Genomic DNA, 13,615 nt, shown 5'->3' with positions numbered 1-13,615 from the left:
GGATGGGTGCAATTCAATGCTCGGAATCGTCACGCTTTGCACAACCCCATGAAAATCACGGATCTTTCGGAGATTCATAAAATCGGACCTAATCACCAAGGTTTTATTTATCATTCCGCTTTCTAGAAACAAGACACAAATAAACAAATGGATTATGCTAGGAACAAGCTTCACCGGTATGTTATGCATACTGGGTACGCTTCAAATCGTACCATGGGGGAGAATATGCATACGCGGGAGGCTGCAGTTACAAGTTGGATCTTCGTTTATGATGATTGGAGCGTTTCTCATCATAAATGAAATCAGGTCAGTGCCGTGCAGTGCAATAGCAAATTTCCCTCCCGTCCTTGTTGATAACGACAACCTTGGTATGGGCCGAACAACAAAACTTTCTCTTGATCTATCGATTATTCCAACTACATTTTAATGCATACCGGTACTTGAGTATCGTATTTGTGATCAATCTTTGCAGCAAACGATACGACGAGTAGAGAATGGCTCAAGGCTTCAGCCTCATTTAACGTTGAGGTCTAACATTTTGGTGGATAGTTCTATCTTCCTGAGATATGTTCTCATTCTGTAATGGTCTCTCTTTGATGGAAGGAAGTCTTCCGTTGAGTTAGTCTATCTTTCTGAGAGACATCACAATTCATACTTCATAAACTTCCACAAATTCGCACATACCTTCAACAAGCTCTATATCGACCGACTGCAACTATTTCCCAAAACATTTCCCACATGGCATTTTATACTTTTGGGTAACGACCGAGAGACTGTTTCAAGCTTCCTTCGATACCAGTTCATCGGAAGATTTCTTAGTAAATTTTCAAAGGTCTGATCACTTGCAGTACCATCTCTTCCTCCCTGATGTGTTGCATAGCCGAGATGGGGCTAAGACAAATGATATCCTGGCAAGCTCCATCGCACACGGATTCGTACATGATTTCCATGGTTTTGGTGGTAAGTACTACCAAAACCATATGGTCTTTGGTACTGGGTAATGCTCTTTTCATGTCTACCTAGTATGTACCGACATGTGTTAGAGGTACCAAGGATCACTAAAGACACCGAGTACTCGAATAAAATTGGAAGTCTAAAAATGACTGTTCGGCGAGTGATCCGCCGAATACTCTTCCAGATATCGATACACAGTGGAAATGAAATTGATAATCAAGATCATACTCTCAGGAGGCTTATGATAAGCTAGATAATCCTATCGAAGTGTTAATTGGCTGCTTGCACCAAAAATCCGGATAGGTAAGTCGAAATGTTTATCCAAAGAACCAAATCGTGACTGGAAGATACGAGGTGATCAGTAAGTCTAGATCACACATATCACACATATCATATCATATCATTATCAGAAAATAGGATCACATAGCTTACTTCTATTATCTACTAGGTAAGATTATATGTGTGAATGTCCTACGATACATCATACATCATACATCATACGTGAAATTTAAGGTTTGAGCGTGCTATCCCATCCAACAAATTTTCACACGTTTGCGCCGGAGAATTCCCATGTTGAGAGGGGAGAGGAGGGGAGCAGGAAAATTTTGTGGATGCTGAGTGGATGGATGGTTGGGGAGATTTGTTTAGTAGAGCACTAGGTAGTAGGTAGTAAGTAGGTATCCACCCGTCAAGCTATCAAAATCTCTAGATGGTAGATGGTAGATGGTAAATCGGTGGATTTGAATTTTGAATTTTGCATTTTGACGGTTGAATGATGAATGTTGACTGTTCAATTCAAGATTTGAGATTCGAGATTGAAGAGGTGATCTAGATTTTATTGTATGGTGGAATTCGAATTGGTCTGTCTTGTTTATTACCGGTTAGTACGTTGTTGAGAAGACTACCTACCTCTCTTTACCTAGGTAGTAGGTAGGTAGTGTACATGCCAAATGATCTATGATCTATGATCTATGAGGTTTATCATATCATATCAATACATTCTTGGAACTAAGCTCTCGCTGGGTACTAGGTAGTTCCCTATATTCTCCATTGAATTCCCTCCGGTGTCTTGGAGGGATATGTGAGGGGAAATTTAATACGTAGGGAGGGAGGTAGGGAGGGAGGTAGGTAGGTAGGTAGGTAGGGAGGTAGGGAGGTATACTTGTTTTTTTAGCTTGGGAATGTAGATGGAAGATGGGAGATGGGAGATGGGAAGGTTGATGGAGAGTGATTTTATTTTATTTTAATATATCTATCTATCTATCTATCTATCTAAATCTTCATATAATCATATAATCAAATCCCACCCCCCTATTTATAACCTTATTACAATCGAGAAATCCAAACTCCAAAATCCAAAATTTATACAGGTGACGCGTCGAAATAATCCCAAGATAACCTAGAAATCCCAACAGAGGAAGGTACTAGCTAGTCTTCCTCGGCATATAATGTATGATAAGTGTGACGCCAGAGCTCGAAGGGGTATGGCTAATCCAATAGTAATTATGTTTATTATACGAGTAGCAAAATCCATTTTTCTGGTATGGTTCGGGTAGTATTCCTAAAGCTTTGATTTTATGATGTAAGGTTACTATATCTTGGGTTTATAGGTAGATATGCTGTAGGAATATTTTAGGTAGTGTAGGTAGGTGGGTATGTGAATTAAATTCTGATCTTCATGCTAGGTAGGTAGGTATCTAGGATGAAAAACTTGGTTATTCTGGACTTGGATGGGGTGGATGGGGTGGGATGGATGGATGTGGATGGATGGATGTGGATGATGTGGATGATAGATATATCTAGTGCTGTGCTAGATATTACTCGAGGTGGAATTGGTGTGGAATTGATGGAATTGGCGTGGAATTACCTAGTAGGTATCGATAGTTGATAATAAGAAGGTGGAAGTGAAGGTGGAGAGAAAAAAACGGCGGGGGGTTAGTTTGATGGTTAGTTTGATGGTTAGTACTAGTAGGTAGATCGATTTCTTGCGTACATACTAGATACATACTAGATATCTTGATATAGTCTCTTTCTCGAACCGGCTTTTTAGTTTGAAATACTATCTAGTAGGTATTCGCTTTTGTGATTTTGTCGAGTTCGACTTCTTCTTCTTCTTTTCTTTCTTTCTCTTCATCTGATCTCTTCATCTGATTTCTTCTCATCTCATCTCATCTCATCTCATCTCATCTCATCTCATCTCATCTCATCACATTTGATACTTCAAAGTACCTAGGTATTCAACATCAAATCATCTTGAATCATTGTATCTTACGTTGATTCTTCACTTCATAATACCGCACAACATATAATCAATTTCGTCCAAAATGTCGATTCTCTCAAGGCTTAGACGTACCAAAAAGGCCATTGCACAGAACAAGGCCAAAGTCACCGCCGAAGAAGAGGATAAAAAGAAATCCGAAGAAGAAGCTGCCAAAGCTCCATACAAACACGTTCCATCACATGCTTCAGTCGATGCCCTCTTCGGCGCCCCTCCCACTTGGAAACATGAAGATCGACCCAAAATCATCGAACACAATAGACGCAGAAGTCAGAGAACGGTTAGTCGTACGCATAGTACTCTATCCACCGTTTCATCCGCAAATCCCACTCCTCATCGTACACCTGCTGCGACCCGCGCCCCGAGTTATGATGGCTATAATCCCACGTGGAATTCTCGTATTGCACATGTATCGTTTTTCGAAGAACTTAATCGATCAACTCCTCTTCCTCCAATCAAAACTCAAGTTCCAAATGCTCCCGATTCGGCTGTCGGTATAAGTCCTGTATCAAGTGTTGCTCAAAGTGGTGGTAATTATTTCTCTCCTCATTCAACTTTAACAATATACTAACATAATCAAAGCTATGTCCCAAAAAGCCAGTCCTGCATCAAGTGTTGCTCAAAGCGGAGGTAATTATTTCTCTCCTCATTTAACTTTAACAATACACTAACGTAACCAAAGCTATATCCCAAACAGCCAGTCCTGTAAACAGTAAAATATCCTCCTCTTCATCATCATCCAGCGAATTAGGAATGGAACTCGGCGCCAGAACACCACGCAGACCTCTTCCAAGTGATGCTTTCAAACATCAACCAGTAGTCTTCCACAACTACGATATTTTACAAAGATTACATACAAGCACCACGCGCAAATTAGGAGAGGCTCCTATTCTCAAAGCTCCTACTGCTGAAGTACAAGTACCAAAACCTGTTGTGGTAGCACCGGTTGCGCAAAAGAAACCTGTTGCGGTAGCACCACTTGCAGAATCTCGTTGGAGTCGCATGGGAAAGAAAAATGAGGAACCTACTAAGAATTGATTCATCTTGGCAATCGATTTACTCGGAAGTGATGGAGAAGTGCTCAATGTTTATCAATATATTGTTCCAGATGCGCATGAATATTTGCAGATCCCTTTGAGGAATACTCGCAGTGATGAAGTTGGGGGGTCATTTGCAGATGGAATAACACTTGTAACGATGAGGACCCGGTAGTATTTTCGCGGTTCGCATGGAATGGTTACAATATTTTTGTTGCTGCCTACGCGTATACTTCTTTGTTTCTTCGGATCAATGGGGTTTCTTCAGCTATTTTTTCAGGGACATTTTACGCAATTTGGTGGTTTTTTTCATTTGCTTGTATTAGGTACTAAAAGTTTTTTTCTTCTTTTTGATTTTTACATTGGGTTGGGAATAGGGGTGGATATAGATATGGAGATTGAGAAAGGGGTTTCTAATATTGATGAATTTTGTGGATGTTGTGGAAGGGGAGATGCAGTCATACATTACTCTACTTGTTTGGCTTGCAGGATGAAGATATGATGAATATCTTATGTTCTGTGAAGCTTTGTGGTGCAAGGGAGGTAGATGTGGTAATAGATAGGTAGATGGGTAGATGGGCAGGTGTCTATTATTTGAGGATTATACTTGAGATGATCTGAATGGGGTTGGAATGTATTTGGGATTGAAATTGGGATTGGGATTGGGGCTGGGATTGTGCTTGTACCTGGGTTCAGGAATGTTGTATATGGTTAAGGATGAAGTGAAGGGAAGGGAAAGGAAGGCAAGGAAAGAAAATGAAGCTTTTCGAATTAGTGGAAAGTTGTATATAGGGAGATATAGTGAGATTAGGAATTGTGAGATGTATAATAAATCTGTTAAAATATTGGGGAGGTGATGTAGTAGGGAAATTATTAAGTAAATATCTATAATTAAGAGCGAGAGTGTTGATATATTTAGAGTAAGTAGGTAGATAGGTAGATATTAAGATTGAAGAAATTAAGATTTTGAATAAGGGGATAGTATAATTTATATTTGAATATTTAGATATTTATTTATTTCTTTATTTTTAGATTTTAAAAATAGATAGAAGTAAGAAGAAAAAATAAGGGGTTTCAATTTAATAAAAAATAATAAGATTTTGAGGAGGTATTGTGAGATTGGGAATTGTAATTGTGAGATGTGAGATATGTAATTGTGAGATAGGGAAGGTAATAAAAGATTTTTTAAAAGACTCCAGCTGCTGGGAGGATGGAGGTGGTGTGGTGTGATGTGATGTGACGATGTGATGGGGATGTGTATGAGTGGATATAGTAGATGAGGGATTAATTAATATAAATTTGAAATGAATAAATAGAATAGTTAGAAAATGTAAGAAATCAAGATTTCAGGTAGAAGGATATATCTTGTAAATATCTCTCTGTTATTGAGGGTTCGAAGATAGAATTAGGGGAAAAATGAGGCTTTTCAATTGTAGTAAGACTTTTAAATTTGTAAACTATTGTGAGATTAGGAAATGTGAGATGTATAATAAAACCCTCAAGTGAAGTATATTGAAGTGGTTGAGATGAGATTGATGAGAGCGAATATAGGAATAACATCTTTATTGTAAGATCAAAAAAGATATTGACTTCTTGATCTCCTCATCTATTCCTAAGTTGAAGCAATGCAAAAGAAGAAAATGAAGCTTTTCAAACTGTAATAAGACCTCAAATTTGTAACTATCGCGAGATCAGAAAATATGAGATGTGCAACAAAACTTCCATGTCGTTGTCGAAGCGATATGGTTGGATAGAATGGAAGAGGGTGAAGCGAAGTGTGCTGAAGTAAATGGGATGAGATATATAAGAGTGAATGCGAAAATGATATACCAAAAAGTGTATTCTCAAGAGTCAAAACCAAAAAAAGATATCGGCTTCTTGATCTCCTCATCTAATCCTAAGTTGAAGCAGAAAGAGAGAAGAAAATGAAGCTTTTCAATTTGGTGGAAAGGGGGATTTTGAGGAAGTATCGTGAGATTAGAAAATGTGAGATGTGCAACAAAAGATTTGGGTTGGAAGGGATGTAACGTGATCTGGGGAAGATGGGAAGTTCCAGGTAGGTAGGAGTGAATAAGTTGAGAGGTTGAATGGAGTGAAGGGGAAAGTGAAGGGCGAAGAATTTTATAAGCGGTGAAGGTGGAGTTTTTGCCGAGTTTGAGGTTGAATGTCTAGGGGGTGGATATCGGGTGTTGATGTTGCTATTTGTATGGAGATATCTGTATGAAGAAGTGGGTGAGTAGGTGAGTATCCAGCTGTTTAATTATGTAGTCGAATTGGTGAGAGAAAAGGACTTTGTATTCCAAATAAGTGTACTTCACTTCATCCAACTTCGTGTGTGCATTCGTGGATTCGCTTCAATTTGATGCTTTGTTTTGGGAACTACCCAATCAACTTGATTGCAGAGTAATGAGCCAATATATACTCTCCATAGCTCATCCATCAATACCACATTGGTTTACCAAAAGTCTACATCTTCTATCAGTTATAGTTCTCAGACGAAACTAACGACAACACTATTACCGACAACCATACTAACTAACTTCAATGATTTCCAGACTTGCAAGTTTTCTGTTATGCATAGCATTCTATTTCAAACACCTGATAGAAGTAAAAGCTACATACCGCCCAATATCATTCTATACACCATTAGAAAATAACATAAACACTCGTCCAAAGATTCTAATCACATAAACTTGCATCCACCTTGCAACTTGCTCTATAGCACACTTATATACCATATCATCTACGAACCTGACACTCTAACCACAAGGAAAAACTCAACTCGCAACCACCACATCAATTAATCAGAAACCAGACACCGAGAAACAAAACAATCCTCTTATACCAACCATATAGATATACAAATAACTCCAGCAACGAACTTTCGTCGCTATAGAAAACCCAATAAGCAAGAAGAAACCTCGGAATTATATCGTAAATCATCGATAACTTTAGAATCAACTTCATCTGAGATATCTCTATCAACTCTTATGATGTAAGCCGAAGACAGATCCGAAAGAAATAATAAGTACTACAGGATCTTTAAACTTTCAATATTCGAAAATCTATACATCTGTATCGTACGGAGGTTGATGGGATAAGTCGTATAAGCCTTATTTTTAATAAAAGTTGCTGTTTTACGAAATTCCAATGCTGCTTTTACTAATTTTACTAGATATTCAGCCATCCCCCCCAAAATTCGAAATTTTGACCCCTTTTATTCAAATTTTCAACTCTTTTAATTTTGAAGCTTTTAAAGCTTTTAAAGCTTCCTATAGGTTCTAAATAAGCTTAGAATAGTATTTCTGAAAAGAAAAATATAAATTTTGATAGATTTTAGTGATTTTGCTAGGGGTAGAATAAATTTACAATACTTTCACCGTTTGGAGTTCACCATATAAATTTTCAACCAGCGTGATGATATGATTGGTCCAAACGATAAAAATGGGGAAAAGCTCGGTCGCTTTTTGGTGTGTTTTACAATACTTACGCCGTCAACCTCCGTAGAATATTTCAATTTTCAAGGGAGGTTTGTATTCACAAATCTATACGATAATCTAATATCCTAAAGCCCCAAGTAACAAATAAATTTTTTCGTTGAATTTTGAATGGCGACATTAACTCGATTATTAGCTCATCTCATTGCTCTCATTGCCCCTCTATTAATTAATGTTACTACCTAGGTAGGTATCTACTAATATCCTCTACAAGTAAGATGTCATTTATAAGCGCCCTCGCTAAACAGTCTCATTAACTAATCAAAACATTAGGATTCTAAGAATTGTTATAATTTTAATTTTTTTTTGAATAAATTATCAAACACTTAGAAATTTAATAACTATAAATAGTTTATTCTTTATATTTATATAAAACTTTTAAGGTACAGGTAAAGACTATTAGAATTAATCCACTTTACTACTAATTTATAAAAGTATAGAATATTTCGAATATATTCGAAAAAATAGATCTACTATATAAATCCTATTAGATAATCGTTTCCTGATATTTACCTTTGTCTTATATAGATCTATTTGATATATACCAATTAGAAAGGAGTTAGTTTTCTATAAATATAGATCTATAAATATAAAATACTAGAAATACAATAACTGTAGCTAAATCAATTATTGAAATTAAATTCAAAGTATGATTATTTTTGCTTAGATTTACTAAATAAGATATTTAGAATGAGACACCCTTATATTTAAAATATAATATTAGAATTAATTTACTTTATTATTAACCTATAAAAGTATAGAGTATTCCAAATATATTTAGAATAATAAATCTATTATATAAATCCTATCAGGTGGTCGCTCCCTGACAAAGACTTATATTATATTATAAGGGTAGAAGAGCTATGGAAGAGTGAGATCCTATTTATAGGAAGTAGGGTATGCTAGTAGTCTGTGTTTAAGGTACAAAGGCAACTACAAAATATGTAGTTAGTGTTGTAACAGTATCCCCCGCTCGAGGCGATCGATCTGCGATCGCAATACAAATTAGCTCTTGAGAGAACAACATAACACTAAAATACTCTAATCTCTACCATTGGATTAAAATGAACCTTCTTGGGAGTAGTAATCAACTGACGGAGCTTTTTAGGTCTGCCTCGGCCTCGATTCGGGGGTGCGCTTGGCGTAAGTACTAGTGGGCTGGGTGATGTTTCCATTTGATTTGGTAGTGAAATCCGTCCTCGTTGTAACAATCGAGGATTTCTTCGTGTGTTTCGTCATCCCTTTCGAGGACTCGTCCTTGATTTCTACGTAATTCGGTAACCTTGGACTGGGCATCGGCGGCTTGGGTTTGGAGTGTGTTTGTGATCGACTCGATCGACTCAAACACAACTTGGACAGCTGCGAAATGTGCAGTGTTTGGATCGTTAAACAAATCTGTGAACGGAGAGACATCGGTTTCGATAGAGTTGAGCATATAATGCAAGAACAGGAATTGTGGGAATAGACCAGGTGCAAATGCTTGATCGACTATCTTTAGGATGTGTGATTGGGACTTTGCAGAGGTCCAGAACAACGGCAACTGGGGTACGCAGAATAACGGCAATTAGGGTATGCAGAACAACAGCAACTAGGGTAGACAGCGAGGCGGCGATGAGTATGATCGATGTGATCAGGTTGTGGCTTCGGTGGATTTGTAATTAAAATGAAGTTATAATAGCTTTTAAAAAGATAATACAAATTGTTAAGGTATAGATGAAGATTTATATTGTATTATAAAAATAGAAAAGTTATAAAAAAATAAAGTCCTATTTATAGAAAGTAAAGTATACTAATAGTCTATATTTAAGATATAAAGACAACTATAGAATATATAGTTAGTGTTATAATAAAAACTTTATATATATGTATATTTTTTTTTAATAAATGTTAAGTTTTTAATTTAATAATATCTTTAATTATAAATTATGTTAAAATCATTTTTAATTATTTTCTATTTAAGATATAAAATATAATAATATTCATAAAATCTTTTATTACTTCTTTTTTAATAAAAAAGTTTTAGAAATATATTTGATTTATTTATTATTACTTTTTTTCTAAATTTTTATTTTTATTTATAATATTATTTTTAAAATTATTAATAGTCTTATTAAACACATAGACTATATCGAGTATTTATAAATAATATCTTAGAAAATATATTAAAAAAATTCGTTAGAATAATAGTTAGGAATATCGAACTCTCAACAATCTTATTATCTTATATCTAATAATAATTTTCAGATATTTATAACGAATATCACGTGACACGTGATGACTCATCACAGCCTAGTTCAAGACTAGCTTGAACTAGATGTATATAAGAGATAAAGAGATTCCTTAAGGATCTCTTTCTTCTTTAACTTCTTTATTCTAGTTATTTAATCTCTATAATATACTCTAGTATGTGATTGTAATAATATTAATCTTAATCTGAAAAAAGATAGGATTTTCTTTAGTAATTTTATTATTTTCGACTTATTAAATCTACGAGTATATAGGGATATTATACAGATATCCTAAGGTCTTTTTTTTTAAAGAACTCGTCAAATCGTAAGAATCCAAAGAATTTAGGGTTAGCGTATTAGCTAATCATTTAATGTTGTATACTTGTACAGACAGAAAGTATACACTCAATTTCATAACTAGCTTCCAAAACCTTAAATTTCAGTCCTCACATGATTTCTTCTTAAATATACATTCTAATTTTTTAATTTATACTATTTTATTCATATCTCCATTATCAATATTCTAATTTAATAAATAATTAATACAAAATGGTTATAAAAACTAAAAAATCTAAATACCCTATCAAACAAAAAGATCTATTTACTTCTTTTCCCAAAAAATCTACTAGAATCCCTAAATCAACTAAAAAAGTCTTAGATATAAAGTAAACATTTACTTCTAAACCAAATACTGTTATTCCACCACCTAAAAAGCCTAAAAAACCTTTCTCAAAGTGTGACGCTTTGCCTTAGAAGAACTGCGAGAGCAGGGTACAATTTATCCTTAGAATCTACAACTACAGAATCGGAAGCAAAGCGCTCGTCGAGCGCACCTATATATCAACTATGTACACGTGATCGTACACGTGCGCGCGTGCGCACGTGAGCGATCGCAGCTGCGATTGGGTGCCGATCCGTGACAATAATCGTTTTATAAATCATTATAAGTATTTTATAATAATTTGAAATAATGAATTTTTTTTGATATTCTAATATATATTCAATTCTACTAATATTATTTAAGTAAAACCAGAAAGCTATAGCAAAAACTAATTTTTATATTAGCTTATAGTACTAACTTATAGCTTCAATTTGATATAAATACCATTTATATTGGACATAGCATTATAAAGTTATTTATAGAATAAATTAATTATAAGTTGTATTGAAGTTAAATGATGTAAGGACTAAAATTTAAGGTTTTGGAAGCTAGTTATGAAATTGGGTGTACAACTCCAGCGATGTGCATCTAGCATCGGAGATATATACTTTCTGGCAGTACGAGTATTTCTCATCCGAAAAACTTAATTCATTTTCTGTTGCTTAAGGTTATTTCTCATCCGAGAAGCTTAATTCATAAAAATTAGTCAGCTAAAAACTAGGATCTTTAAGGTTAAAGCTAATCAGGAACATCCGTGATTTGCCAATAGCAGTTAATCAAATCTTATAGGATTGCTGAACTCCTGATAATCCTATCATTTTGCATCTGATAATTATTAATCCAGATACTGATCCTAGTCTGAAAGAAGATAGGGTTTTCTTCGGCAGTTTGATGGTCTCCGGCATGTCAAATCTACGAGCACGTAGGGATGATATACAGATACCCTGCGGGCCGCCCCGTAGCGCTATCTTGAGAATGGATCTCGTTATGCTTCAGACCGCTAAAAAATTTGCTGACATTACGGAGGTATATGCCCCAATTTTTGTCTCGCCGCTTTCGAAGTCAAGGATTAATTTGTATAGGCAAAATGATTTGATTGATGGTAAATTCAAGGCGGTAAGACAAAAATTAGGGCATGTACCTCCGTATGGAGTATTCTAATGTCGACATTTTCAACCCATGAACAACTCCAATCGAATTTTCAGATTTGAGTCCCTCTTATGCATCACCAAATCCTATAAATGAGGTGCCTCCTCCCAATGTTGTGTCACAATCTCATTCGCATTTCTCACGTCTCTCTTTGAGTAGCACACTTGTTCAGTATTTGTTGTTCGAAGTATCATCCTTAATTGTGATCGATTCATAATGCGTCCTTCTACCATTCTTTCCTCCGTTGCTCTCGGCCTCTTCGCCACGGTTCAAGCTTCAACCAATGCCACTCTGGACGCTCTCGTTGAGAACGCCAATGCAAACTTGCTAGAAATACTCCAATCTCGAGTTGGCAACCCTTCTGAGACCTGTACCTCCGAGAACGTACTTGTTCGCCGTGAATGGTAGGCCACCTATAGTACTCCTAATGAAATGTGCTCACAAATTCAAGGGGGGCATTGTCATCAACAGAGAAGAAAGAGTATATTGCAGCGGTTCAGTGCCTGACGAACCTGCCTCCAATTACACCACTGTCTGTTGTCCCAGGTGTGCGAAGCCGCCACGACGACTTTGGAGCTGTGCATGTCAACCAGACAGCCTACATTCACTGGACTGTAGGTCTCTCCGCTTTGAAAATCCGTTTCAAAAATTAATTTTGATATAGTCCATCTTCCTGGCATGGCACAGATACTACACCTGGGCGTACGAGACTGCTCTTCGGGACGAGTGTGGCTACAAAGGAACTCAACCTTACTGGGATTGGTCCTCTACAGACACCATTGCCGCGCATCCTCTCTTTGATGGTTCCGACACTTCTATTGGTGGCAAGTAAGTGCCCCAATCTCTACGCGACGTCAATTTCATGCTTGAAAGCTCTTGAGCACGATGAAAAGCAAAATTTTATTGACTGCTAACTTTGACCTCTTCTAGCGGGGCTTACGTTGAAGGCTACACGGATTTTATAATTATCCCAACCCCAGTCATCGTCAATGTCTCTGGGCCAGCTGGAACCGGCGGCGGCTGCATCACAGACGGACCCTTTGTCAATCTCTCCTCCCATCTCGGCCCACACGGTGCACCCATCTCAGACGGCTTCGCATACAACCCTCGCTGCCTGACACGCAACTTCCGTGACTACATTCTGCAACAAGATCTCAGCTACCAGAATGTCACAAGCAACTTGTTGGCGGAAGATTTGCAGAGCTTCAGTAACTACATGGGAGCTAGCACGGGTCTCCACAGCAATGGCCATACTGCTACGGGTGGCCTACAGGATGATTTGTGGGCGTCTGCTCAAGACCCCAGTTTCGTCTTTCATCATGCTCAGGTGGATCGCGTGTGGACGCTTTGGGCTGCGCAGAACCAGACTGTCAGAACGAAGGAGGTGTCTGATACTATGACTATCAAGAATCGTAAGACTAACCCGCTACTTGTGGGTTGATTATTGGGACTAATTGCTGTTGTAGAACCCCCGTCGGCTAATGGTACTTTGGATACGACGTTAGACCTAGGATACAATGGCGGAACTAAGACAATTGGAGAACTTTCTTCCACCATCGATGGAATATTCTGTTACATTTATGCTTAGGGAGGACGTTTTTCTTGCTGAGCAAGGGAAATTGTAGGAACAACAAACACATGCGATATGTTTAGGATAGTAATGGTAATGACTCATGAGTCCAACTAGGATCTGAAATCTATGAAGAGCCTCCGGTAGAGGGTGTTCAAACGTAGCTCTAGTAACTCCAATATAATCAGGGCCACCACCCAATGAAACCTATGCTCTCGCATGCTGCTTCGTGCTATTCTCT

The 13,615-nt window shown here is 37.0% G+C and overlaps 2 protein-coding genes across 2 annotated transcripts; both read left to right on the top strand.

Moving 5' to 3' along the window:
• Nucleotides 1–3,278: 3,278 nt before the first annotated feature.
• EAE98_011397 (uncharacterized protein) lies at nt 3,279–4,270 on the top strand (the record flags this gene model as incomplete). The annotated part of the gene is made up of 3 exons (XM_038959019.1): nt 3,279–3,762; nt 3,815–3,862; nt 3,915–4,270. The coding sequence occupies 3 exons, from the start codon at nt 3,279–3,281 to the stop codon at nt 4,268–4,270; spliced, it is 888 nt and encodes a 295-aa protein (XP_038804698.1).
• Nucleotides 4,271–12,020: 7,750 nt separating this feature from the next.
• On the top strand, nt 12,021–13,392 carry EAE98_011396 (uncharacterized protein; the record flags this gene model as incomplete). The annotated part of the gene is made up of 5 exons (XM_038959018.1): nt 12,021–12,208; nt 12,256–12,418; nt 12,469–12,632; nt 12,735–13,216; nt 13,271–13,392. The coding sequence occupies 5 exons, from the start codon at nt 12,021–12,023 to the stop codon at nt 13,390–13,392; spliced, it is 1,119 nt and encodes a 372-aa protein (XP_038804697.1).
• Between the last annotated feature and the right edge of the window lie 223 nt (nt 13,393–13,615).

The sequence above is a fragment of the Botrytis deweyae genome (genome assembly GCF_014898535.1).
Source record: "Botrytis deweyae strain B1 chromosome Unknown BDEW_047, whole genome shotgun sequence".
Taxonomy (NCBI): Eukaryota; Fungi; Ascomycota; class Leotiomycetes; order Helotiales; family Sclerotiniaceae; genus Botrytis; species Botrytis deweyae.
This window is presented reverse-complemented; position numbering and strand designations above follow the sequence as displayed.